Source organism: Tursiops truncatus, chromosome 3, assembly GCF_011762595.2.
Source record: "Tursiops truncatus isolate mTurTru1 chromosome 3, mTurTru1.mat.Y, whole genome shotgun sequence".
Taxonomy (NCBI): domain Eukaryota; kingdom Metazoa; phylum Chordata; class Mammalia; order Artiodactyla; family Delphinidae; genus Tursiops; species Tursiops truncatus.
The window spans coordinates 158,900,606-158,922,329 of record NC_047036.1 but is presented as its reverse complement, the minus strand read 5'-3'; the positions used below and the strand labels follow the sequence as shown (position 1 = coordinate 158,922,329).

Sequence of the window (21,724 nt, the reverse complement as noted above, 5' to 3'; positions counted from 1 at the left end):
CCTTTTGTGCCTGAGCCAGTTTGAATTTGGTTTCTTCTCACATGTAACTAAAAAAAACTCCTGTTTTGAAAATTGGCACTTGGAAGGTGAGGACCTCTAAGTACAGACTTTGAAATGAGGACTTGAGTTGATGTGCAGTGATGCAGCACCAGGGAGCTTGCCACCCTGTCCTCGGAAGTCTGTGGCTCAGCTCTGTGGTGGGAAAGGCACCTATGGAATGTATTGCCAGGACTGTGGCTCTAGGGGATGGCTAGAAAGGGCCCAGATCGTGGTGGTGGGTGGCATCTGTTGATCCTGACAGGTCTTGTCAGGCAAAGACAAGCCCTTTATCAGAGATGCCCCTTTGAAAACAGTGAGCAAAGAACTCAGGTCTCACCCTGCAGGCTAGGCCAGTGCTCAGCCCTAAGGCAGTCCCAGTCCCCCAGAATGCTCTCCACTGGCACCCCAGGCTCCCCCATGTCTGTCTCGGAGGAGGCCTGGGAAGGCGGGGAGGAAGGAACGAGGGTCTTTTGGGTGTGCCCTGTTCCCGGAAGGGGACTGAGGTGGGAATGGGAGGGAGAGGCTACTGGGCTCTCCCATTGGTGGCTGGGCTGGTTTCTAATCGGTAGGTGTTTTGTGAGCTGTACTGTGCATAAGTGAATGTCTGTTCATTCCAGTTGGCCTGGACAGCAATGCCCCATTTCTCAGATTCACAGAACATCTGTGGACTGACCAAGACCATGGTATCTGTCCTGCTTCCAGTCGGCCAGAGACTTGGATGCCTGTCCAGGCCTGTCTGCTGAACTCCTACTTCTCCTACAAAACCCTACCCATATGGCCTCTTTGGCAGGAAGACATCTTGAGCCTCCCTGGTTGTTAGGACTCTGCTGTCCGGGTCCAGCCCTCTGTCATTGCTCTGTCACACTGGGCTCTCTTGAGGACATGGGTTTCTTGAGGATCAGTCCTGGGACTGAGGCCTCTCTGTGACCCAGTGGCTGGCACTGCCTTCCCTGCCCACAGTCTTCCTGACTGTCCCTTTTCCCTGTGACTCCCCTGGGAGGCCAAGACTCAAAGTAGCTGCTGGGCCACCATCACAGGGCCCCACACAGAGCCTGGTGCTACCTGTGTCCCATCCACTCTACCCAGGGCCTGGCATGCAGTGGACATCAGGGGACCCTCCTGGCCAAGGAGGTGATGCTAGATGTCAGCCCCTCTGCTTCCCACTTGAAGGCTCTTAGAGGAGAGGGAGCGCCCCCAGACAGACTAGGGTTCACAGCTCACCCAGAGACCCTGGACAAGTCCCTTTCTCATAACCTTAATTTTTTTCTTCTGGAAAAACAATTTTTTGGTGACGAGTGAAATCAGGAGTTTCAAGCAGCTGTACACAGTCGGTATTTAATAAGTGTTTATTCCACTGGGATGAAGAGCAGGACCTCTTCCAGGGGATGGGCTGAGATCTGGGATCTCCCTGGGGGTCCTGGAGGAGGTCCTGAGAAGCCTTCCTGGAGGAGGGACCATCAGATCTCAGCCTCAAGGGCGAAGGCATCTGAAATCAGGGACGGCTACCCCAGGCGGGGCAATAGCAAGAGCTAAGGCCAGGAGGTAGGAAGAGAAGCAAGGGCAGGGTGGCACCCCGACTCCAATGTTTCCCTCTGCCTGTTTGCCAGGACACTCAGAAGTACACAGAGCCCTCGCTGTCTCCCTGGTCATCGAATTTCTGGATCTGAGTCTTGAGGTGCCTTAGTTTGCCCTTCAGGTAGTGGCAGCGAGCCTGCTTGTCCAGGAAGCTGGGGTCCTGAGCAGGGCAAGATCCAGGTAAGTCCTTGTGGCAGTCTGGCCTATGGCTCTCAAGCTGCTTGACCTTTTGCATTTTCCTCTCTGAGCCTCAGTTTTCTTTCCTTGAAACTGGGCAGGCACAAGTGTCCCAGCCTCCTGGGAGTGTGTGTGTGTGTGTGTGTGTGTGTGTGTGTGTGTGTGTGTATGTGTAGGGGGGTGCAAAGGACAGGCTGTAGGATTCAAGAGGCATGACTCACCAACTGCTTCTTCTCAAATTCCCTCCAGACACGGGCAGCAACATGGGCCTCCTTCTGCCAAAGGAGAAGGAAGGGGGTGCTCAGGGAACACAGGACCCAAGGAGGGATGGGGAAACTGAGGCTCAGACAAAGTGGACCTTGTCAAGGGCTGATCTTGGCCTATGTGCTGTGGTACCTGCCCAGCCTGGAGGAGGAAGAGGCCCAGAGATCTGAGCCCAGTGGGTTTCCGGAGGCCTGGGCTACCTGGAAGGGTTGTAGGATGGGGGTTTCCACCTGGGTGCTAACCTGGCTTCGGGGTGGGGGCAGTGAGTTCAGCAGGGCCTCCAGCTGCTGGAGCTTTGCCTGTGCAGAGCCCACCTCCTGCTGAAGCTCCAAGAACTCTGGGTACTGGTCCTGGAACACTGCAGCATAGCGGCTCCGATCCTTCTCGTTGCTCACTGGTGGATACTTACTACCAGGTTGACAGGGGGTCAGAGTATGAGTGTAAAGAATTCCTCTCTTTTCCCCAATCAGTGTAATTTTTCTTTGTCCATGTTGGGTTCCTAGCCCCAAATGCCCTTTTTCTCTGTTTACTATTTGGTAAACTCTTATTCACTTGTCAAAGCCCCAGCCTCAGTGCTCCTTCCATGTTCCCAGAAGTCAGGAACCACAGGGGGGCACTCACAGCTCATAGTCAGGCACGGGGTGGGGCCTAGGCCCATGTCCCCCGGGGACGGCTCTAACAGACTTCTTGGAGCCCAGGAGGGTCCGGGAGGGCAGCTCATCCTCAAATATAATCTTCTTGGGCCTTGTCCCGTGTGCTCCGGGCTGAGGCTGGCACAGAGGGCGGGGCGCGCTGGGTTCGAGGCCTCCAGGCACCAGTCGCTGCAGATGCCGCAGGAATCATGGTTTGGAGTTAACGAGGGTCAGCCGGGATCCATTATACAGGGGGGAATGTATCCTTTGCCTAGGCTCAGCCTGGGGACATTCCTCCCATTCAGACTCACCGGGGGACCAGGGCCAGGAGGGCGGGTTTGCAAGTTCCCCCGGGAGCCGCGGGTCTGCGGGGCCTCCCGGGTGGGCATTGGCTTCGGGGTGGTGCCGCTCGGGCGTCCCCGCACCGGTGGGCGGGCCCTGCGGGAGGAGTCGTGGCCCGCGCGTGGCGGGGGTGGTCGGCGGGCGGACTGTGGACACAGGAGGAGGATGCGATGGGAGGAGGGTAAGGTGGGAGGACTCACGGGGAAGCTGCTCACGGAACGGCCAATTCTCCATCAGCGGCGCGTTCTCCAGCTCCGCCGTCATTTGCATAGACGCACGCCATTGGCCTTCAGAGATCCCCAGACCCTGCCGCCCAGTGCGTAACCCGAAAGAGCGCTATGAATCGTTACGTCACCACGCAGCCCAGGATTGGCTCGCGTTAACCCCTGCGCGGTCGCAACCTCTGCCGCAGGGGTATGTGGAGCCCGTGGACACCGCCCCCGAGAAGACCCCCGGGATCTCCGGCCCGGCAGCGGGCCGCAAGAACCACTCCCTCCCGGGGTCACCTGTCCCAGCGTATGGGGCTCCGAGTCTGGGTCCGCTCCCGAAGAGAGGCGCTCGAGTCCGTGTAGTGCATTAACTACAGGCTGGACTCAACTGGCTGGGTCGCTCCGCAGGTCGGGGGCGGGGCTGGCGGCAAGGGGGCGGGGTTTGGCGAACCTGAAAGTGGAACCGCACCCTTGCCCAGAGTCCAACAGAGACCTCCACCTGTTGTGTGTTTGGGGCTGGTGACCCACCCTTTCCGACCCTCAGTTTATGTCTGAAAAACTGGTGGTTTTGGAGAACTTGTATTTATCTATTTACTCAGCGGTTATATGTATTTTTTCCAGCGGTTATATTTTAAAAATATTTCTTTAAATAATTATTGGAGGCATGTTTAGAAAATTCAGATAGAAAAGAGGCGCAGGGCAAAGTGAATTTCTCACCCACCCTTGTCTCCAGAGGCAGCAGTTAATTGTGTCTCCTTACAGAGAGATTCTAATTCAATGACACATTTTCCTCACTACAGACAATACTGTAGAAAAAAGATTCAAGTGCACATTTCTTTGGCCGATTGTGGAGGATTATGTGGAACTCCTAGAAGTGGAATTGCCCAGAATTGCCCGGGCAAAAGGGACCTGTGTATTTTAATTTGGAAAAATACTGTCAAGTTTTTCCTCAGTGAGGTTGTGCCATTGATGCTCTAATCAGCTGGTTTTCCCACAACCTTTGCAACCTCAATGGTATCAGTTTCCTGTAAGTGTATTTTCAAAGTTTTAAATCTTGCCTAATCTAATATGGTGTGTGAAAAAATTCAGAAACCATTTGTATTTCTTTTCCTATTTCCTGCAAGTCTTTTTTTTTCTTTCTTTTTGATTTTTAGGAGCTTTCTGTATATCAAGGATGTTAATTTAACCAGATAGTGTATCTTTTACTATTATAAATGGGATCTTCCAATATATTTTGCAGCTATTTTTTTTGCATATAGTAAACTAATTTAAATATTCATTATGTCCCTTGCTGGTTTACTAAATTCTTTTATTGAAATAGCTTTTTGTTAGTTTGCTTGGATATTTTATATAGACAGTTGCATTATCTACAAATAATTTTACCTCTTTTCTCATTTTAAAATTTCATTTCTTTTTCTTGTCTAGTTTCATTGACTAGCATCTCCAGACAATATTAAATCAAGTGAGGGGGTGGGTGGACCGTGGGCATCCCCCCATCCCCACCTCACTTTCTTCACTTTGATGGCAAAACTTCGCGTATTTGCCCGTTAAACTCAACACTGCCTTTGGCTTGAGGTTTTTCAGTTCAATGAGGAAAACATCCATCTATTCCTTATTTTTAATTAAGAGACTTTGAGTAATGGATGCTGTGAACAGTACAAAGTACCATTTCACCCTTTGATTTTTGTTTCCTGGTGCATTAATGTGGCCACTAATGCTTCCTAATAATGAACCATCCCTGAGTCACAAGCACGAGCCTCCTTCTTATGATCTAGTTTTTAAAAGTTGCCACTAGAGCTTTCAGAAAAGCTTTAAAAACTGCCACTAGAGTTTTTAAAAGCTCTTCCTGGTGGTTTTGGGGGTGGGGTCCACATGGGCAACTCCATGCATGTCATGCTCCCATGGTTTGGGACAGACACCTCCTGTCCACTCTTCCTTCCCAAGCTCCCTCAGTCACCCCCCTGACAGACTTTGCCAATGACATCTGGAGTGGGGGTAAGCAGAGCCCAGGACCCACAATTCCCCTGGACTCATGCTCAATAATCCCTTCCAGGGTCCCAACTCCAATGCCCACCCAGTTCTTGTCTGAAGTGATCAGACTATGACCTGGGCAGGGCAGGGTCTCCACTGATTCTCATGTGTTTGCTGAATGACTATGTGAAGCATCTGCAATGTCCTAAGATCTTAGGCTGTGGCAGTGGGTGGGCTAAGCCTTGTCTCTGAATTATCACCTTCAATCCCAAGGAAGGCCCAGCACTGACACCCCTCCTCCAAGCTGGCCTCCACGCATGGCCCCACTCCTCCCCCACCCTCCAGACCTTACTCTGACCCCACAGGTATGTGTTTGACTCTGGCTCTATCAGATTGGGAGCTCGTGGGGCCTCTAGGGGCCCTGCCTTGTCCAGTGTGAGGTAGGTACCAGGGGGGAACGGGAGGTAGGTTTGCTGAGGCACTATCCTCCTCCCCCGCCCCCCCCAGCCTGACATCCTTCCTCCCCTGTTCATGTGCTCTCTGTGGCTCTCAGGGGCACCAAGGGCCTTCCCATCAAGTTGCCCACCCCAAAGGTTCCCCTGGACAGGGGTGGAGGGCAGAGAGAGGACAGGTGAGGCGGGCCAGGCCAGGTCTTTATTTGAGTTTGGGCATGATACGGATGAAGAGGATCATGCCGATGAAGATGAAGCAGACGATGATAAGCATGGCCCAGAGCAGCCAGTTGACTGACTTCTGTGTGTGCTGCTCCAGCCGCTCAGATTCTGTCTTCAGCTTCTCCAGGTTCTGGTCGGCCATCTTGAGTGAGTGCGACAGGGTCTGAGGGTGAGGTGGGGAGAATGTCAACAGGACTGGGTCCAAGTGTGGCCTCTTCCTACTGCACTGGAGCAAATCTACACCTCTTGGCCCTTGCCAGTGCTGTTTCCTCTGCTGGGAATGCCATTTTTGCCTTCTGCCAAACTCCTATTCATCCATTGAAGCCCCAGCCATAGAGACCTTCTGCTGGGAAGCCTTCTCTGACGCCCCAGGGCAGAAGCTTTAGAGTTCCCAGAGTCCTCATACCTGGTTGTCCTTCTTGATGACACTTTGGGCAGCCAGTGTGTGGGTCTTGAGGCTCCGTGCCAGGCCTAGCATCTCCTCCGCCAGCTTCTCCTGGAGGTTCTGGTGTCGCTGCAGGACGAGGTCTAGCTCGGCTGCTGACTGCTTCTCATCCCCTGGCCTGGGCCCTGCGACCCCACTGACCCCACAGATGGATAGACAGGTGGGTAGGAGGGGTGGTGGGGGGAGGAGGGAAGAAACGAACATGTTCTCAAGGAACCCAGAGGTTGTGGTTCCAGCCACTGCCCTGCTTGGGGCTGTTTCCCCTTTTTTGCCTTGGTTTCTGGGAAGAGCATCCTCAGAAGTGGCCTTTGATTGGTGGTTTATTTTTTTAATTTTAATTTAAATTTTTGGCCACGCTGCACATCTTGTGGGATCTTAGTTCCCTGACCAGGGATTGAACCCGGGCCCTTGGCAGTGAGAGCATGGAGTCCTAACCGCTGGACTGCTGGGGAATTCCCTGATTGGTGGTTTAGATGCTTCGTGGTGACGCTTTAGTGGCCCAAGGTCTGTCCAACTCCCCTGCCCCCAATGCTGCCCAAGGGCTGAAGATACTCACATTCTCTTCCTCACGTCCAGTTCAGGCTCTGGAAGCAAAACAGGCCAAGCAGGAAGAAGGAGAGAATTGGTTTGTTGTTTTCCAGCTTCCTGACCACTGCCTGGGATGTGTCTGCTACTCATAATGCCGTTTCTCATCTTGTCTGCTCCCCAGTGGGCGGGCTCCTGATCAGGCTTCAGAGTATTCCCTTCTAGGAAGTTTTCCTCATTTGGGCTCCCCCAGGTCCCAAGTCCTTCCCTCTAGCCAGCCTTGGCCCCTTGGGCTGGGAGTGTCCAACTTTGTTTCCTCTGGGGGCCGCTCCTCTGTCCTAGCACCGCTTCCAAGCATAACCCGGTAATGCCCCTGGACACACTCTCCCTGGGCTGTGGAAGACCCTGTGGGAGCCAGGTTAGGCGTGAGGTGTGGGGCAGCAAGGACACATGTCTGTCCCAGGCCTTGAGTCCTGTTCTGCTCAGGATGACTCACCTTCACTAGAGTCCTGTGGGAAAAAAGGAGAGGCACGAAGTCACCCACCTTGCCATGCCCCCAGACCTGTTCTGTTCTCTCTGCTCCCAGAAACTCCCCACCCTCAGTCAGGACCCTGGACAAGTCCTGTGCCCTCTGAGCCTCAGTTTTCTCATCTTTTTTTTTTTGGCGGTACGCGGGCCTCTCACTGTTGTGGCCTCTCCTGTTGAGGAGCACAGGCTCCGGATGTGCAGGCTCAGCGGCCACGGCTCACGGGCCCAGCCGCTCCGTGGCATGTGGGATCTTCCCGGACCGGGGCACGAACCCGTGTCCCCTGCATCGGCAGGCGGACTCTCAACCACTGCGCCACCAGGGAAGCCCAGTTTTCTCATCTTTAAACTGAAAACAATAGCTCATATTTTGCAGGGTTTAGCTGATCCACATAAAGTGCTCATAGAGGCATTTGTCATCCTATTTTACAGATGAAAAAACTCATCTGTGTGTGGCGAGGCAGGGGCCAAACCTTACTCTGGCCAACTCTGGGGCTTAAGCAGAGATGTGCCATTTTTGCCTTGAACCAAAACTCTTATTCATCTAGCAAAGCCCTGGCTGCAGTGCCTCTCTGTTGGGAAGCTTTCTCTGATGGTCCAGGGCAGAGTCTGTTGGGCCCCCTAGGATCCCTGCACCTGACAGTATTTGTTGTTCTGGCCACCCCCAGGCACTGAACTCCTGTCCCCAACCAAAGCTTCCCAGGGACCAGGGAGGGAGCCCTACCGTTCCTAGCAGCTCACTCCGCATCTCACTGGTGTACCGTGCCCGTGACTGTAGGTGTACTGTCTTCGTGGCAGGTACCCGTTCCCTGGCTGTAGTTGGTACTCGGCCAGGGGCCAGGAACTGGTTGGCTAGTGCCTTCTCTGAGGAGGAGGTCTGCAGAAGAGGGCAGAGGGGTCACCAGAGGGGCAGGTCCCAGATGAGCATGATGAAGGCTGAGGAGACAGAGGTGCCCCTTACTCACTAGCTTCTCTGCCTGCAGCATCCCCTTCAGAAAATCTACCTTGCGAGAATATTCATTGATCACCTCGGAGGCCGGTTTGCTGGAAGGGGAAAAGAGGAAACAGAAAACCTGCCCACTGTCCCCAGTTCAGGGAAGGGTCTTAGCAGGGAGGGACTGGAGACCAGGGATTCCGGACTCTACTCCCTGCCCCGGATTTGAACACTTGTGGCCGCCTGCACTCACCTCGCCTGTGCCTTCAGGGCCTGCAGCATGTCCTCGAGGGCTCCCACATACTGGGGACGAAAAGTGGGGTGTCAGCCCAGTGCCCCCCACCACCGCCGGGCTCAAAGGGATTAAAGCCACCAAGGGGCGGGGCCAGGTCGGGGGCGGGGCTGGAACGGGAGGAGCCAAGTATCAAGGAGGCGGGACCAGCTGGGCCCCAGGGAGGAGGCGGGGGAGCAGCGCAAACGGACGTGGCGGAGCCAACCGGAAGCGGCGTGGCCTCATTGGCTGGCGGGGTGGGGGAGTCGGGCCCGGTGGCCTCCGGCTGCGGGGACCACCCTCCGGGATTCGGGCTGTACGCGGACACACGGGCTTCCCTCACCTTTTCTAGACGCCACTCGTCCGGGTCCCGCTTCTCCGCTGCCATCGCCTCACAGCGGCACAACAGCCGCACCAGGTTCAGCTCCAGCCTCGACGCTGCCATCACCACCCAGCGGTTGCCCGCCTCTTCCGCCGGCGCCATCTTAAGAGATGGCGGAAGTGTCTTTCATTGGCCTCCTTCCGGGCGGAAGTTCCCGGTTTGCTCTCTCATTCTTATTTGGGGCTCTCTCGTTCTTGTTTGGGCGTTTGCTCTTTCAGTCTTGTCTTGTTTCAATTAGAGGCGCCATCCAGTCCGTATTTACTCAGGACTCAATCGCTTGCTAATCCTCGCGAGCATCTTAACCCTTCCGGAAGGGCTGAAAGGGTCGAGTCCTTCGTTTCAGGCCCACGTGCAACGCGTGACATGCTCATTACTTACCCCTGCTCAAAATTCCTCCCCCGCTCCCCACTCCTTTCTGGGTTCTTCCCACACTGAGCTCTTCCGCATCCAGGTAGCCTGGGGGAGATTCTCCTGGGGGAGAGGCTCTGACCTGGGATTTAGGAATCCGAGACTTAACGGGCTATGATTTCCAAACTTTTGCAGCTGTGATATCCCGTCCCAGCCCTGACTCTGACTCCACCTCCCACCGTGGCCTTCTACGAATTTCTTAAGTTTTTCTGGACCTGTCTCCTCCCTTGGGAAACCGGCAGTGTGGCAGTGACATGGGCTAAACCTGGGAGTGAGAGGTCACCCCCAATGCCCAGACCCCCATGGACAGAACCCCCCCACTTTGTCCCCAGGAAGCCAAGGCCCCTTGTTCGAGTCCTCCCTCCTGGAGTGGACAGGGTGAGGATGGGGGCTTCACAGGGACTGAAGCCTGGCATGCAGCCCTTAACCATCTCCCCATCTTTCAGGTCACCTGTGTCCAGGTCACACCGGTGGGCCTGGTGCCCTGTAACGTACCATGGATGAGACCAAACTCAGGGTGTTGATAAAGGGGGGCTCTACAGGCAGACAGGGCAGGGTCTGAATCCCAGCCCCGCCCCACCCCAGCTGTGTGGCCTTGGACTAGCCCACCAACTCTTCCTTGCATGTGCCACTGAAACTCCGGTTTGTCATGGTCTCCATCTCCCCCGCCCCAAAGGACCCACCTGCCAGCCAGTTCCCACAACTGCCCAGCTGGTTGTAACCTGGGAGCTCTTCTGTGGTGGTTGGGGGTGGTGGTGGTGGTAGTGTTGCTTCTGATTGTAGTGGGTCCACCAGGACTGACTCCCCACACCCCACCCACGGCGGATGGCCCCATCAGTTGACATTTAAGCCCCAGCTGGGGAGAGGCTAGGTGTGACAGGAGGCAGCTCCCAGGACAGCAGGCTCTCCTCACTGAATGTGGCTCTGCCAGGAGCTGCCTGCTTTCCCAGCTTTCTGGATCAATAAAAAGAACTTCCAGCAAAGCCCACATCCCTTGTGTGAAAAGTATGTGTGAAATTCCAGCAAACAAACAGCAAAGTCGGTTAGAGGAACAAGGCAGCTCCTTCCAGGCAAGGGGCCCAATCTCTGCCCTGTACCCCTCTTGGCTGAGGCCGCAGGGCTGACCCCCACCTGCCAACCCCTGCTTTTTCAGCCTGGAGCTGGCCTGAATAGGAACTGCATGCAGACACTTCTCAGGCACTTTTTTTTTAATTTCACATGGCCTGTGGGTGCCTCTTGTTCCAGGTCTGGGGCCATGTGTCCAGGTGTCTGGAGAGTGGGCTGAGCCCAGGAGGGGAGCCCCGCTCCGGAGATGCCAGATGTCCAGGCTGTCACTGTAGACTTGTAGGGACATACAACTCCAGGCCTTGCCCTCCCCACCCATGAGTGGTCCTGAGTTGCGGGCTCCTGTTCTGCCACATGGGGCGGGCAGTGCCAAGGGTGGCCTCCTCCAGCCTCCTGTGTCCAGGGCACAGTGGACCAAGGAGTGATGGCCACCTTCGAGTCTCCCTGGGATGTGAGGTCTGTGGTGCCTGGAGTGGAGGCTGCCTACCACCTCGTGTCCTGGCTCCAGCCAACAGTCTTGATCACTACGGAAGGCTCACTGTTCCCTCGAATGCCACCGGCCAGGTGGCCACTGCCGGGCCAGAATACGAGTCCAAGACAGACTTGGGGCAGTCAGGGGCCACAAGCGTCCAAACCTCTCGTGCAAGGTCCTAGCCCTCAGACTGTCCCCCGAGCTGTCCCTCAGTGTGGGTCTGAGCCTCCAAAGCTTCGCGGCTGTGTGGCCTTTACTCTGAAGACTCATGTCCAGGTTATAAGGGAGATGCAGGGCGTTAATATAAAAGTTTGTACATACACATATAAAAAAACAATTTGGTCTTCTGTTAAGGCTGTTACAGTTTAAAGTTATGTAAACCACGCCCAAAGAAACAGTGACCAGAAAAACGTACAAAAGGGGAGCTGGGAGATGCCAGGCTGCCCGCCATGATTCAGTGCTCTGGGCGGGCAACTCTGTGCGATGTAGGGGCTCAGCAAGGGCAGCCGGGCCTCAGCCGGCCTCTCCCTGCCTGCACTCACTTGGAGTTGGTGCCCACCTCACATCGCTCTTGGAGTTTTTCATTCCGGATCCTTCTCAGACCACTGAATGCTGGCTCTGGAGCTCTGGCACCCAGCTCTGGCACCGGGCCGTCCTTGGATTTGCGGACTCTGACAGCTGTGGGCCCTCAGCCATTGGCCTGGCCCGAGGCAGGGGGCAGGCAGTAGGTTGGGGGGTCCGAGTACCTCCGCTTGGTCCCAGGTGGCCGGTCGTCCTTGTCCAGGGGCTCCTGAGGGCCCTGAGTGGGCAGGTGAGTGCCGGGTGTGATATACACAGAGTGTACCTGGTCTGGGCGGCGAGCAGGTGGCTCTCGGCGCCTCACCGGGGTGGCAGCTTCCTGGGCACCTGGTGCCCGGCCAGGGAGATAGGAGGGCAGGCCGGGCGGGAGCTTGATGTTGGCCGTGGGCATGATGGGGGTCCGCCGGGGGGTCTTCACTCTAACCGTCATGAAGGACGACGGCCTTCGTCGAGGAGGGGCGGCCGCCTCGGGGAGGGGGCTCGGGGTGGGTGCGCTGGGGCAGGGGAGAGCAGGCGCGAGGGGCCCTTTTGAGAGACAGATGGCAGGGTTACTGCAGCTTCAGGGCCGGCAGACGGACCCTCGCCCGGGGGCCTGCTGGGTGTGGACATGGGAAGGAGAAAAGCAGACGCTACCTTAATACTGACCTTCCGAGGCCCCCCGCCCAGCCCGCTCTTCCAACAGGCTCTCGGTGCTAGCTGATGTCTCTGAGTCCAGGTTCTCTTCATCGGAGCCCCGAGGGTCCAGCTCTGGCAGCCGGTACGTGATGTCCTCCCTGGGGATGAGAGGGTCACAGTGTCCAAGGCTGTTCCATGGTGGAAGACTGCCCCCACGGAAAAGTGCCAGGCCAGTAGGGGACAGAGTAGGTCATCCTGGTCCTGGAGGGGACTCCCTGCTCCCAGCACCCAAAACCCAACCCCGAAAGCACACCTGGCCCAAAATGCCCCTGACTCAGTGAAGGTCATGTGAGGAAGGTGTCAGGCTGCTGAGGGAAGCCAGGCATCTGGCCTAGTACTCAGCTAGTGAGGGGCTCCTGCCTCAGGACCTTTGCACACGTTGTTCCCGCTGCCTGGAGTGCCCTACCCTATTCCTAAGACTAGGATGCCCAGGGGGCCTGGATTACACCTGTTCTCCTGGCATAATTTTTAAACAGCATCTCCGTTCATACTTCCATCTTGACCGGACAACAAACTGGTGGATCGCCCTAGCTAAGGCCAACTTTAAGACAAAGTTCAGGCATCACCCGTCTGTTTCCCTTCTCTCCCTATGGGCCGCTGTGATTCCCTGTGGTCAAGCCAGGGGTTTAACGAGCTTAGGCTGTGTTTTAGGACAGCAGCACCCCGTGAGGTGGGCACTGGACCGCGGGACTGGGCCTAGCCCATTAGCTTCCTAACAGCCAGATTCCCTATAGTGGTGGGGGGGGCAGTGGATGGGGGCTGGACAGGGCGGCCGAGTGTGGCAAGGGTTCGGAGAGACACTTGCTTCTCCTCCTTGATGGACTGGATCCGCTCAATTAGGATCTCTTTCTCACGATCCTCTTCACCGCCGGCCACTTCCTCCTCTGGCAGCACCCCCAGCTCCTCCAGGCCACCGCTGCTGCTCATCCGGGTCTTGGGGTTCTTGATCTGCAAAGAGAAGCGGCAGGTCTGGCCAGCCCCTCTGGGTGGGTGGGGTCAGTGCTTGTGGCTGGAGAGAGGGTGGTGCAAGCAGCTCTGGGGGAGGTTAGTTCTGACATGGGTGGCTAGGCTTAGAGAGGCTTCTCCGGGGATCATGCAGGGACCGAGCGGCCGGCACGTGGTTCATTAGTCATCTTCACAGGCAATCAACAGGCAATGGGTTTCCCCCAGCATGCACTTCCAGAAGGTTAGGACACGCTCGGTCTATCCTACGAGGACCCTAGGGGTTGAGAGGAACCCCAGCATGCACCGCACTGGGAGACATGCGAGGAGGACCCACCGTACGTGTACATACCAGGACCCCCTCATAAGGAGACGAAAACCCCAGTTTGAGAGGCCAGGGCTGGGGGAGAGATGAAGAGTGGGTGACCACACAGGGCCATGACCAGGGCACAGGCGCTAGTCATGAGCATAAGGCCACGTCTGACTGTCGGGACAAGGACAGGATCCTCCCACAGGAGCCCGGGGACGGGCCCCCCCTTATCCCTCTACCCCCCACTGTGAGGCCACTTCTGCTGTGGCAACGTTCCCCTGTGGGCGGGGCCCAGGTCAGCCCGGGACATGGCTGGAGGATGACCAGGACCACCACCAAGTAGGTGACAGGACCCCCACTGCTGAGAGCGGCAGCTGGCCTTGAGGCTGAGCTAGGATGGTGGTCTTTTGGCCGAGGTGAGGAATCAGCCCCTAAACATGCTGCCACGAGGCCCCAGGTCAGGCTGCCGGTGGCCCAGGGTGTGCTGGGAGAGTGTGCTGGACGGATAAGCGAGACCCCGCCCAATGTCCAAACCCCGCCCACCGGTCCCCACTCCCACTTCGGTGGCCCCGCCCCCACCGAAGTCCCACCCTGCGTTGCTCACAGCGTTTTGTCGCAGAAGAGAGAGCCTCCGGAAGGCGATGCTCTCAGCAGCCTCCAGCTGGGTGATCTCCTCCATCTTCACTTTGTACTTCCTCATCTGTTCTTTGATCAGCATCTCCACGCACCTGTGGAGAAGGCGACTCAGCTACCGCCTTGCGGGGTACGGTCAGCATGGGGGCCTGCATCTATGGAGATGCTGGCCCGAGACTGGGGCATGGTGGCTGAGACAGAGACCCAGAGACCAGGCAGGGCCACGGACATGGCTGTGGCTCCCATCGTGGCCCCAGTTCACTCACTGTGTGACCTCGTGTAGCTCACCCCACCTCTCTGAGCCTGAATCCTTGTCTTAATAAGCCTCCTCGTTTGAAGGAGGAAGTACAGTACCATGGAGGTGGGGTGATTTGTCCCAGGGGCTGCAGGCAGCTGGCCCCAAGGGCTCTAAAACTGCACTGTGACCCAAGGCACATGTGCTCAGTGGTCAGGGCCAGCCTCAGTGGTCAGTACCGAGGCAGGGAGGGTGTGGTGGGACCGATGGACTCAGACTGGATGAAGAGGCAGTCATGACTCAGGTTTCCCATTGTCATGACCACATAAGAAAAAACATGCTGGAAGCAAATCCGTCAACAGCATACCGCTGCCCAGGTAATGTCAGGGCCACACTGGACTCTCCTCCACTCTGCCTACCAGCAGCTGTTCACTGATCTCTTGAGTGTGGCCCGGGGTGTGGGGTGTGCACTGTCAGGCGTAGCCCTCAGGCCTTCCTGTGCTTTGCCTCCTGAAACCGCCTTGGGTGACAGGTTCTTATTTTTACAACTCGAAGTCTAAACACTGTCCTTTTAGCGATGGATGTCTGCTGACCTTCTGAGTTTTTTTTTTTTCTCTTAATTAATTTTTATATTTTGGGTGTGCTGCGAGGCATGCGGGATCTTAATTTCCCAATCAGGGATCGAACCCGTGCCCCCTGCAGTGGACGCACGGAGTCCTAACCACTGGACCACCAGGGAAGTCCCTTTCTGAGTTCTTTTGAGGCACTTCCTGTTTTTCGTGCTTTCTAAAAAAAATTTATTTATTTGGCTGCATCGGGTCTCAGTTGCGGCACGTGGGATCTTAGTTGTGGCATGCGTGTGGGATCTAGTTCCCTGACCAGGGATCGAACCTGGGCCCCCTGCATTGGGAGCACGGAGTCCTAACTGCTGGACCACCAGGGAATTCCCTTGAGGCACTTTCTGAGAACTTTTTTTTTTTTTTGAAGCACATTCTGAGAACTTTCAAAGATCGTTTGTGGGGAAGAAGGAACCTTGAGACAACCGCTTCTGTTTGCTGCAGGCTCTCACTGCTCCCAGAGGCTGGGAATGTGGGGCTTCACCATCTGCCCCTCACCCTGGACAGAAGATGAGGGATTTCTCCCCTTTTTTGGTTTTTCACCCTCAAGAGAACTCAGAAGTGATGCTCTTGCTGCTTGAGGAGATGCTGCCAGGTCTCCACCTGGGTCTGGGCATGTGTGAGCCCTACGATGCCACCAGGAGGCCAGGCTGCTTCCTGTCCCTCGTCTGTCAGAAGAGCCCTGCTCGCCGCTCACAGCAGCCAGCGCACGTGCAGACTTCATTAGAAGTTCGGTTTTAGTACAAAAGTCACGTGTGTTCATTAGAAAAGAAAGAAGGGTGGGGAGACCAAACGAAGTTTACCCAGGACCCCAGTGCTCAGGACACCTCCCGGGGCCGTTGTGATCGGGCTGTGTTCTTCTAGACTTTCCTCTGCAGGCACATTTACACGCTACCGAGGCCAGGCCAGTCCCAGGATTCTGGAGAGGGCTCTCCTCTTTCGTTTATGGGATCCCTGGCTCGGCTGCCCCGAGTGCATGTTGCGGGGTGGCGGCCAGCCGGTCCTGGTACTCACGTGGTGATTTTGAGGACGTCCTTCATGCTGGTTAGCGGGTCCGAGTTGTCGGGGCAGCGCAGGAGGCAGGGCGCAAAGATGATGGCCAGTGCGCTGGGTGACATTCGGTTCACGTCCTCAAGCAGGGCCACCCTGTGGAGCGAGCGGCAGTTAGGGGGTGGCCACAGGGAGCCCCAAGGCCAGAGTCCAGATCCCGGGAAAGTGCTGCTGCAGCCGGGAGGTGAGAAACGCTCGCTCCTGCAGGGTGGAGAGGCGCCACGAAGAAGCCGGGGGCCCCCTTCTGGACCCCCCAGTATGGGCTCACGTCCTGGTGTGGAGCCACCAGAGAACGCCAGCCCGGGGAACGCCGTGGGGTGGCTCTTGCTGGGACCCCACCCCCCAGAGAACGGGGCAAGAGGACGGCAGGCACTTGCTTGACCAGGTGGAAGATGAGCCTCTCCAAGGAGTTGTGGTTGGCTTCTGGTAGGTGCTCCAGGACGGCGTAGATGGCAGCCAGCTGCTCCTGCTTCTCTGGCAGCTCTAGGAGGGTCCTGGGGGTCAGCTCCCTGCGGCCCTCACCCGACAGGCCCCAGGGCACCGGGGAGCCTCCTACTGTCTGGGGCCCGGTTTCTCAGCTGGGGGCACGGGGGTCCGTCCTCCCTGACTGGCCACAGCACGTGCTCGAGGCTCTGAGCCCCGACCTCGACCAACCTGCCGGCTCTCGCCACAGTGGGACTCACCGACGGCGCGGAGGAAGTCACCGTACTGGGCGAAGGTCATGAGGGGCTCGGGCAGCTCCCGCAGCCACTGCTTGAGCACCCCGGTGATGGCGTGGATGGGAAAGTTCTCCAGTTTGACTGCCGTGGGGTCTGCGGGGAGGGCGCGGCAGCCGGTGAGCTCGGGGAAGGCAGGAGGGCCGAGCCTGGAGCCCCACGCGGTGCCCTCCTGCCCTTGACACCTACCTGTCCGCAGCACCCACCTGTCTGCAGCGCCTGCCGGAGCTCCCTCGTGCGGTTGGCGGCACCCGACTTGCGGTAGAGGCCCTCGGTGTACAAGCCGTGCATCTCCACGTGTTCCAGAAGCTTCTCCAGCACGATGGGCACTGAGACCTTGTCGCTGGTCAGGCTGTCCACGCACACGCCAAAGTGGCCCGGCTCAGTGCCTGGCTCGATCTGCGACGACGGGGATGGGGGTGAGGGTCAGGCCTGGGCTGGTTGTCCTCCCTGTCACCCGCCCCCCTCAGCCCGGCTTCCTCTGTGGCCGCCACCCCCCGTGCTCCTCGTCCTCTCTTGCACGGCTGCCAGAGGTGCCGGGCTGTGGACGTCCCCGGATGGCTGCTGGCAGGGGGTCCCTGTGTGAAGTACCACAGTCCCTTCCGCCCAGCTGATCCTGGCTTGTGCCAGCCCGTAGGACCCCGCCTCCCTCGTGCAGGGTAGGGGTTTCCTTCCACCTGGAGGGGGGAAGAGCAGGGCCAAGGCCTGGGGTGCACACACAAGCCTGGCCCCAGCTTTGGGGGGCCCTCTGGGGGCTCTGACAGGACCGGGGTGCGCTCTGCTTCGGGACCAGCCCCTCCCACCAGCTCCGTGCTCCCACCTGACACCCAGCCTTGGCCTTGCACCTAGCGCACCCTTCTCCTCCACATCTCTCAGAACGGCCTCCCCCAGGTGTTCTGGAGAGTTCCCGGCCCCAGCAGGCTCACCTTCTTCCCACTTGTGTAAGAGCAGTAGGTCTGAATCTTGTGCACACACTTCTTGTGGCAGGTCATCTTGCACACTAGGAGGTCATGGTGGGGGAGGGGGAGAGGGCGGTCACTGACGCGCATCGGGGACCCATGGGTCCCGTGGCCGCCTGTCCCCGTGTCTCAGGACAGTGACAACTGCCTGGGTATTTACGATGGACACGGAGTGGCGGGCTGCTCCTCACACAGGGGCCAAGGGGAGAGGTTACCCTGGCCCGAAAAGAAAGCCAACCCTGACTGGTCCTGGCGGGAAAACTGCAGTGCTAGAGGACTCCTGACCCAGCCTGGGCCCCTGGGGGCTGACTGGCTCCCCACCCGGCCTTGGCCACCTCCTGGCTGCCTGACTGGGGGCCGGCTGGCTCACCCTGGGCTGCACCTGGCTCTCAGGGTCCCTGTGGGGACTGACTGGCCTCGCCTGGCACATGGGGGAGGGGCCAGCACTTCAGGCAGTGAGAGCAGCATGAACAAAGACCCGGAGATACGGCCCAGGGTGACTTGCCCAGGTAGGCGTGCAGAGGGGAGGCTGCGGAGTTGGGGGGGGCCTGGGGGTCAGTTGAGGACCGGCCCCTGCCCCAGCGTGACAGCGGGGCGTTTGAGTGGGTGAGGTGCGGCCTTACTGCCCCTGTGGTGAGGGGCAGTGCTCTGGGAGGATCAACCCTGTAGCTGGGGTGAAGGCCCGGGTGCACCGTGAGGGGTTGGGGACATGGTGGGGGGTCAAGGGGTGTGCAGTGGGAGTCGGGGGGCCTGGGGGGGGCGGTCAGGGGCGCGGTGGGCGATCGGTGGGCGAGGGGCACTCACCGCTGCAGAGCAGGGCCTTGTCCATGAGCCAGATGTAGGAGAGGCACTGCTCGCAGGACTGGGGGATGCTCACTTGGTAGCTGGCGAACACGTGCCCGTTGTGCTGCTGGACCTGCAGCAGTGGGGGAGGGGGGCCGAGTGGGAAGGTGGACCCCCAACGAGGTGGCCACGGGGCCGCACAGTGGGGACGCTGCCTGCGGCATCTCAGGACCGGGGGCCCTTAAGGCCGAGTAGGAAAACACACACCCGCCCGCGTGCACATGTGCACACACAGACATGCGCACACCCGTGCACGTGCACGCGAGAACACACATACTCACAGCACGTTCCTGCTTCCGCTTCTTCTTCTGAGCTTTGCTCTGCTGTGAGGGAGCACAAAGGCCAGCTCTGTGTGGGGTCCCCTGGGGACACCCCCACCCCAGCGACGTCCTGGCGCCAGGACCCTCCCTCGCCTGGAGCGGTAGCACCCACCTTGGGAGGCTCGAAGTCGTTCTTGGTGTGCCCACGGGTGAACTCGTCCAGCAGCGACTGGAAGAGGTTGAGGACCAGGTTGGTGTCCTTCTCACCGCGCTCGGCCGCCAGGTTGCTCACGACGATCTGGTAGTTCTCCATCAGGTCCTTGTAGCCGACGTGGATCTTCCCGTTCTGTGGCAATGCAGGGTGTGAGCCTCTGTGAGACAGACAGACGGGGGTGCCCGGGGGAGGGCACGGGGTTTGCCGCGGGGGCCCTCCCTGGGGCTGGGGCTCCACGTACAGGGACGGAATACATGGTCTTGAGGTTGCTTCGGAACTTCTCGGTGGCTTCGATGAATAAGCTCTCGATGGGAGTCTTCTGGGAACGCAGGTCATTTATCTGGAGAGGAAGGGAGAGGTGTGCTGATCCCACGTGACCTCAGGCCGGGCATCTGGGCGGCCATAGCTCTGCCCCATCCCAAGTCCTTCCCTGGCTCCCCTGGGCTTGCAGGGAAACATCGCGGCCCTCTTGCCAACCCTGATGTGTCGGGGATCACTCACTGTGGGTGTTGAGCAGCACCCCTGGCCTCCCCCACCAGATGCTGGTAGCTTGTGAGGACCAAAAACATCTACTGATGTTGCCATGTGTCCCCTGGGGGCAGACTCACCCCTGGTTGAGAAACACTGGTTTAACTGGGGCCCTTCCTGCCGCCCCACCCCGGCGCTCAGTGCCCGGCTGTGCTCCAGGATGGGGGCTGCCTCAAATGGCCTGGTCATTTCACCATGCCTCCACCCCTTAACTGTCCCTGTCAGCCCTCTGTCTCCTTCTGAAGCTCTCAGACACCACACTGTTTGCTGTGGGATTGCCTGCGGCTGGGGCCATGAATACCCTGAGTGCAGGCTGTGATTTCTTCACCTCTGTCTCGCACGCTAAGTGCTCAATCATTACCTGGAACTGAACGCATTTTGTAAGTGTGTGCTAAGTAAAATAATTTGTTCGCGGTCAGCTGCAGCTGAGCGGCAGGACAAGGAAAGGTTGCAGGACCTACAGGAGCAGCCTGGCAGGACTCGGGTGTGTCAGGTGCCTTGCCTGGAAGATTATTCTGGAGGCTAATGCTTCCTTTTTCTCATGTGTGTGAGAAAGTGGGCCACCGCCCCCAAGGGGCGCTCTGAGACAGCAAACCACGTGTCTTTCAACAGCGGATCTCAAACTTCCTGGGCAGGAACTGCAGGACAGAATGCCTCTGCTGGGCGCCCAACCCACGTGTGCACATGCACGTGTGCTCTAGATGATTCCGGCAGGGCCGGGGGTCCCAGAATCAGGTGATGCAGGTGTGACTCGCTTCCACACATTCTGTGCGGCCCCCATAAGAAGACACACATTTTGTAGCAAAACGTAAGCATCCCCACCGAGCAGGATGAATGTAGGCTACAAGCGACCTCTCGGGAACCCCTGCCAGGTTTTACAGAAAAGCAGCTGATGCCAAACTTAGGAACAAGGGTGTGGTTTCCAGAACTTTCTGTGTGTTGGAACCGTGGACCTGGACTTTCCATTCCCGCCTGATAAAGGCTTTGGTGTGACGGTTTGCAAAACTGCCAGGTGGTTTGCAAAACTGCCAGGCTCTCTGGGGAGGCCCGGGGCCCTGGCTGGCCCACCTTGTTGAGCAGGAACTCATCCAGGTACTTGAGCTCGTTGGCGTTGGTGATCTTGCGGAACACCGACTCTCGCCACTTCTCTGACACCGTGATTTTGCCAATCTTGAGGTTCCGGTTTTTCTTCCCTTTGCCTCCTGGCTCCTTGGCGTGCTTCTCGCTGGTGGCGTGGCGGTGCTGGTGGCTGGAGGGGGCTGGGGAGGGGGGCGGGAGGCAGGAGAGGCTGGTAAGGGCAGTGGGTTCCTGGGGAGGACTCAGGTTGGCCTCTGGGGCATGGTCACAAGTGCAGAGAACCAGGGACCTGTGCTGTCACACACTGAGGTCCGTGGCCAGAGAGCGCCTCCGGGGATGGGGATCAGTCCCAAAGCCCTGCAGCCAGGGCTTGGCCCAGAGCTGACTCAAGGCCCCATCTGGAGACTGTCCTCAGGGGCCCCAGTGGCTCTGCTGTCTGTCCCTGAGGCTGCGGGAGACCAACCTTCTAGATTCTTCTTCATGGCGGCGGCTTCCAGTACGACTTGCCCGGGTACTGTGTTCTCTGTCTCCTCTGTGCCCTCCAGGCTGTATTTCTTATCCTTGTTCTTATGCAGGAAAAGTCTCTTAAACGTGGATCTGTAGGACAAAGTAAGGGATTCTGCTTAAGCCTCAGGAAATGAAGGCAGATGTGAGGCCAAAGCAAGGGTCCACTTACTGTCATGAGAAATAGCCCTTGTCTTGGTTATCATTGGAAGGGGATGCCACTAAAAATACGGTTGATCTGTGTGAACTGACAGGGGAGTCGGGCAAAAGAGCGAGATGCTGAGCAGATGTCACAGCGTGACCCCATTTTCACATTAAAAAAAAAATTACCCCCCCCGTCCCCTCCCCCAAGATTCTTTTATAGGGCACAAGGTTAGGGGAAAAAAACCTCAAAGAATAAATAGCAAATCATGTACTATGGATACTGGGCATGTGATGGGGTGAATGGTGGCTCCACCCAAAAGGTATGTCCATGTGCTAACACTCAGGGCCTATAAGCATGATCTTATCTGGGAAAATGGTCTTTGCAGATGTGACTAAATGCTATGGACTGAATATGTGTCCCCCCATATCTGTATGTTGAAGCCTAACTCTCAGTGTGATGGTGTCGGGAGGTGGGGCCTTTGGGAGCTGATTAGGTCACGAGGGTGGAGCCATCATGAATGGGATTCA

The 21,724-nt window shown here is 57.5% G+C and overlaps 3 protein-coding genes across 15 annotated transcripts in view; all 3 read right to left on the bottom strand.

The window, feature by feature from the left end:
* Window positions 1-1,358: 1,358 nt before the first annotated feature.
* OCEL1 (occludin/ELL domain containing 1) lies at window positions 1,359-3,659 on the bottom strand. 2 transcript variants are annotated; one of them, XM_019951227.3, is made up of 6 exons: window positions 3,536-3,659; window positions 2,999-3,175; window positions 2,677-2,876; window positions 2,298-2,463; window positions 2,013-2,066; window positions 1,359-1,774 (listed from the first exon to the last, which is right to left on the bottom strand). In XM_019951227.3, exons 2-6 carry the CDS (start codon window positions 3,074-3,076, stop codon window positions 1,652-1,654), a joined length of 621 nt encoding a protein of 206 aa, XP_019806786.1. In that variant the 5' UTR covers window positions 3,077-3,175; window positions 3,536-3,659; the 3' UTR covers window positions 1,359-1,651. The 2 variants fall into 2 exon arrangements, with proteins under 2 accessions (XP_019806786.1, XP_033709763.1); XM_033853872.2 differs by having other exon boundaries at window positions 1,359-1,541; window positions 2,999-3,638.
* A 2,185-nt stretch (window positions 3,660-5,844) lies between these two features.
* USE1 (unconventional SNARE in the ER 1) lies at window positions 5,845-9,067 on the bottom strand. Its single transcript, XM_033853870.2, has 8 exons — window positions 8,927-9,067; window positions 8,566-8,615; window positions 8,344-8,422; window positions 8,103-8,255; window positions 7,350-7,362; window positions 6,885-6,912; window positions 6,290-6,464; window positions 5,845-6,046 (listed from the first exon to the last, which is right to left on the bottom strand). Exons 1-8 carry the CDS (start codon window positions 9,065-9,067, stop codon window positions 5,864-5,866), a joined length of 822 nt encoding a protein of 273 aa, XP_033709761.1. The 3' UTR covers window positions 5,845-5,863.
* Window positions 9,068-9,135: 68 nt separating this feature from the next.
* MYO9B (myosin IXB) overlaps window positions 9,136-21,724 on the bottom strand; it is a 91,106-nt gene continuing 78,517 nt past the window's right edge. For 7 of the 12 annotated variants that reach the window (XM_073803019.1, XM_073803025.1, XM_073803023.1 and 4 more), the window contains 16 exons: window positions 21,012-21,145; window positions 20,540-20,730; window positions 19,185-19,283; window positions 18,902-19,075; window positions 18,751-18,792; window positions 18,431-18,542; window positions 17,594-17,667; window positions 16,874-17,066; window positions 16,635-16,763; window positions 16,329-16,434; window positions 15,916-16,047; window positions 14,021-14,144; window positions 13,459-13,506; window positions 12,966-13,112; window positions 12,135-12,258; window positions 10,564-12,014 (listed from right to left, as the gene is read on the bottom strand). In XM_073803019.1, the coding sequence (XP_073659120.1) occupies window positions 11,599-12,014; window positions 12,135-12,258; window positions 12,966-13,112; window positions 13,459-13,506; window positions 14,021-14,144; window positions 15,916-16,047; window positions 16,329-16,434; window positions 16,635-16,763; window positions 16,874-17,066; window positions 17,594-17,667; window positions 18,431-18,542; window positions 18,751-18,792; window positions 18,902-19,075; window positions 19,185-19,283; window positions 20,540-20,730; window positions 21,012-21,145 (2,245 nt within the window). In that variant the 3' untranslated portion in view covers window positions 10,564-11,598. Of the gene's footprint in view, window positions 9,282-10,563; window positions 12,015-12,122; window positions 12,259-12,965; window positions 13,113-13,458; window positions 13,507-14,020; window positions 14,145-15,915; window positions 16,048-16,328; window positions 16,435-16,634; window positions 16,764-16,873; window positions 17,067-17,593; window positions 17,668-18,430; window positions 18,543-18,750; window positions 18,793-18,901; window positions 19,076-19,184; window positions 19,284-20,539; window positions 20,731-21,011; window positions 21,146-21,724 lie in introns of those variants that run through there. The other 5 variants (XM_073803029.1, XM_073803026.1, XM_073803021.1 and 2 more) reach the window with 5 other exon arrangements.

Excerpts from the sequence above, each read along its gene's own strand:
- OCEL1 (XM_019951227.3), bottom strand. The coding sequence starts at position 3,076 with ATGCCCACCCGGGAGGCCCCGCAGACCCGCGGCTCCCGGGGGAACTTG. Across the intron at positions 2,877-2,998 it reads CTCCTGGCCCTGGTCCCCCG|CGACTGGTGCCTGGAGGCCT; the intron begins GTGAGTCTGAAT and ends CGGCATCTGCAG. Across the intron at positions 2,464-2,676 it reads CCCGTGCCTGACTATGAGCT|TAAGTATCCACCAGTGAGCA; the intron begins GTGAGTGCCCCC and ends TCAACCTGGTAG.
- USE1 (XM_033853870.2), bottom strand. The coding sequence starts at position 9,067 with ATGGCGCCGGCGGAAGAGGCGGGCAACCGCTGGGTGGTGATGGCAGCG. Across the intron at positions 8,616-8,926 it reads ACGAGTGGCGTCTAGAAAAG|TATGTGGGAGCCCTCGAGGA; the intron begins GTGAGGGAAGCC and ends TTTCGTCCCCAG. Across the intron at positions 6,465-6,884 it reads CTGGACGTGAGGAAGAGAAT|TGGGGTCGCAGGGCCCAGGC; the intron begins GTGAGTATCTTC and ends CTGTGGGGTCAG.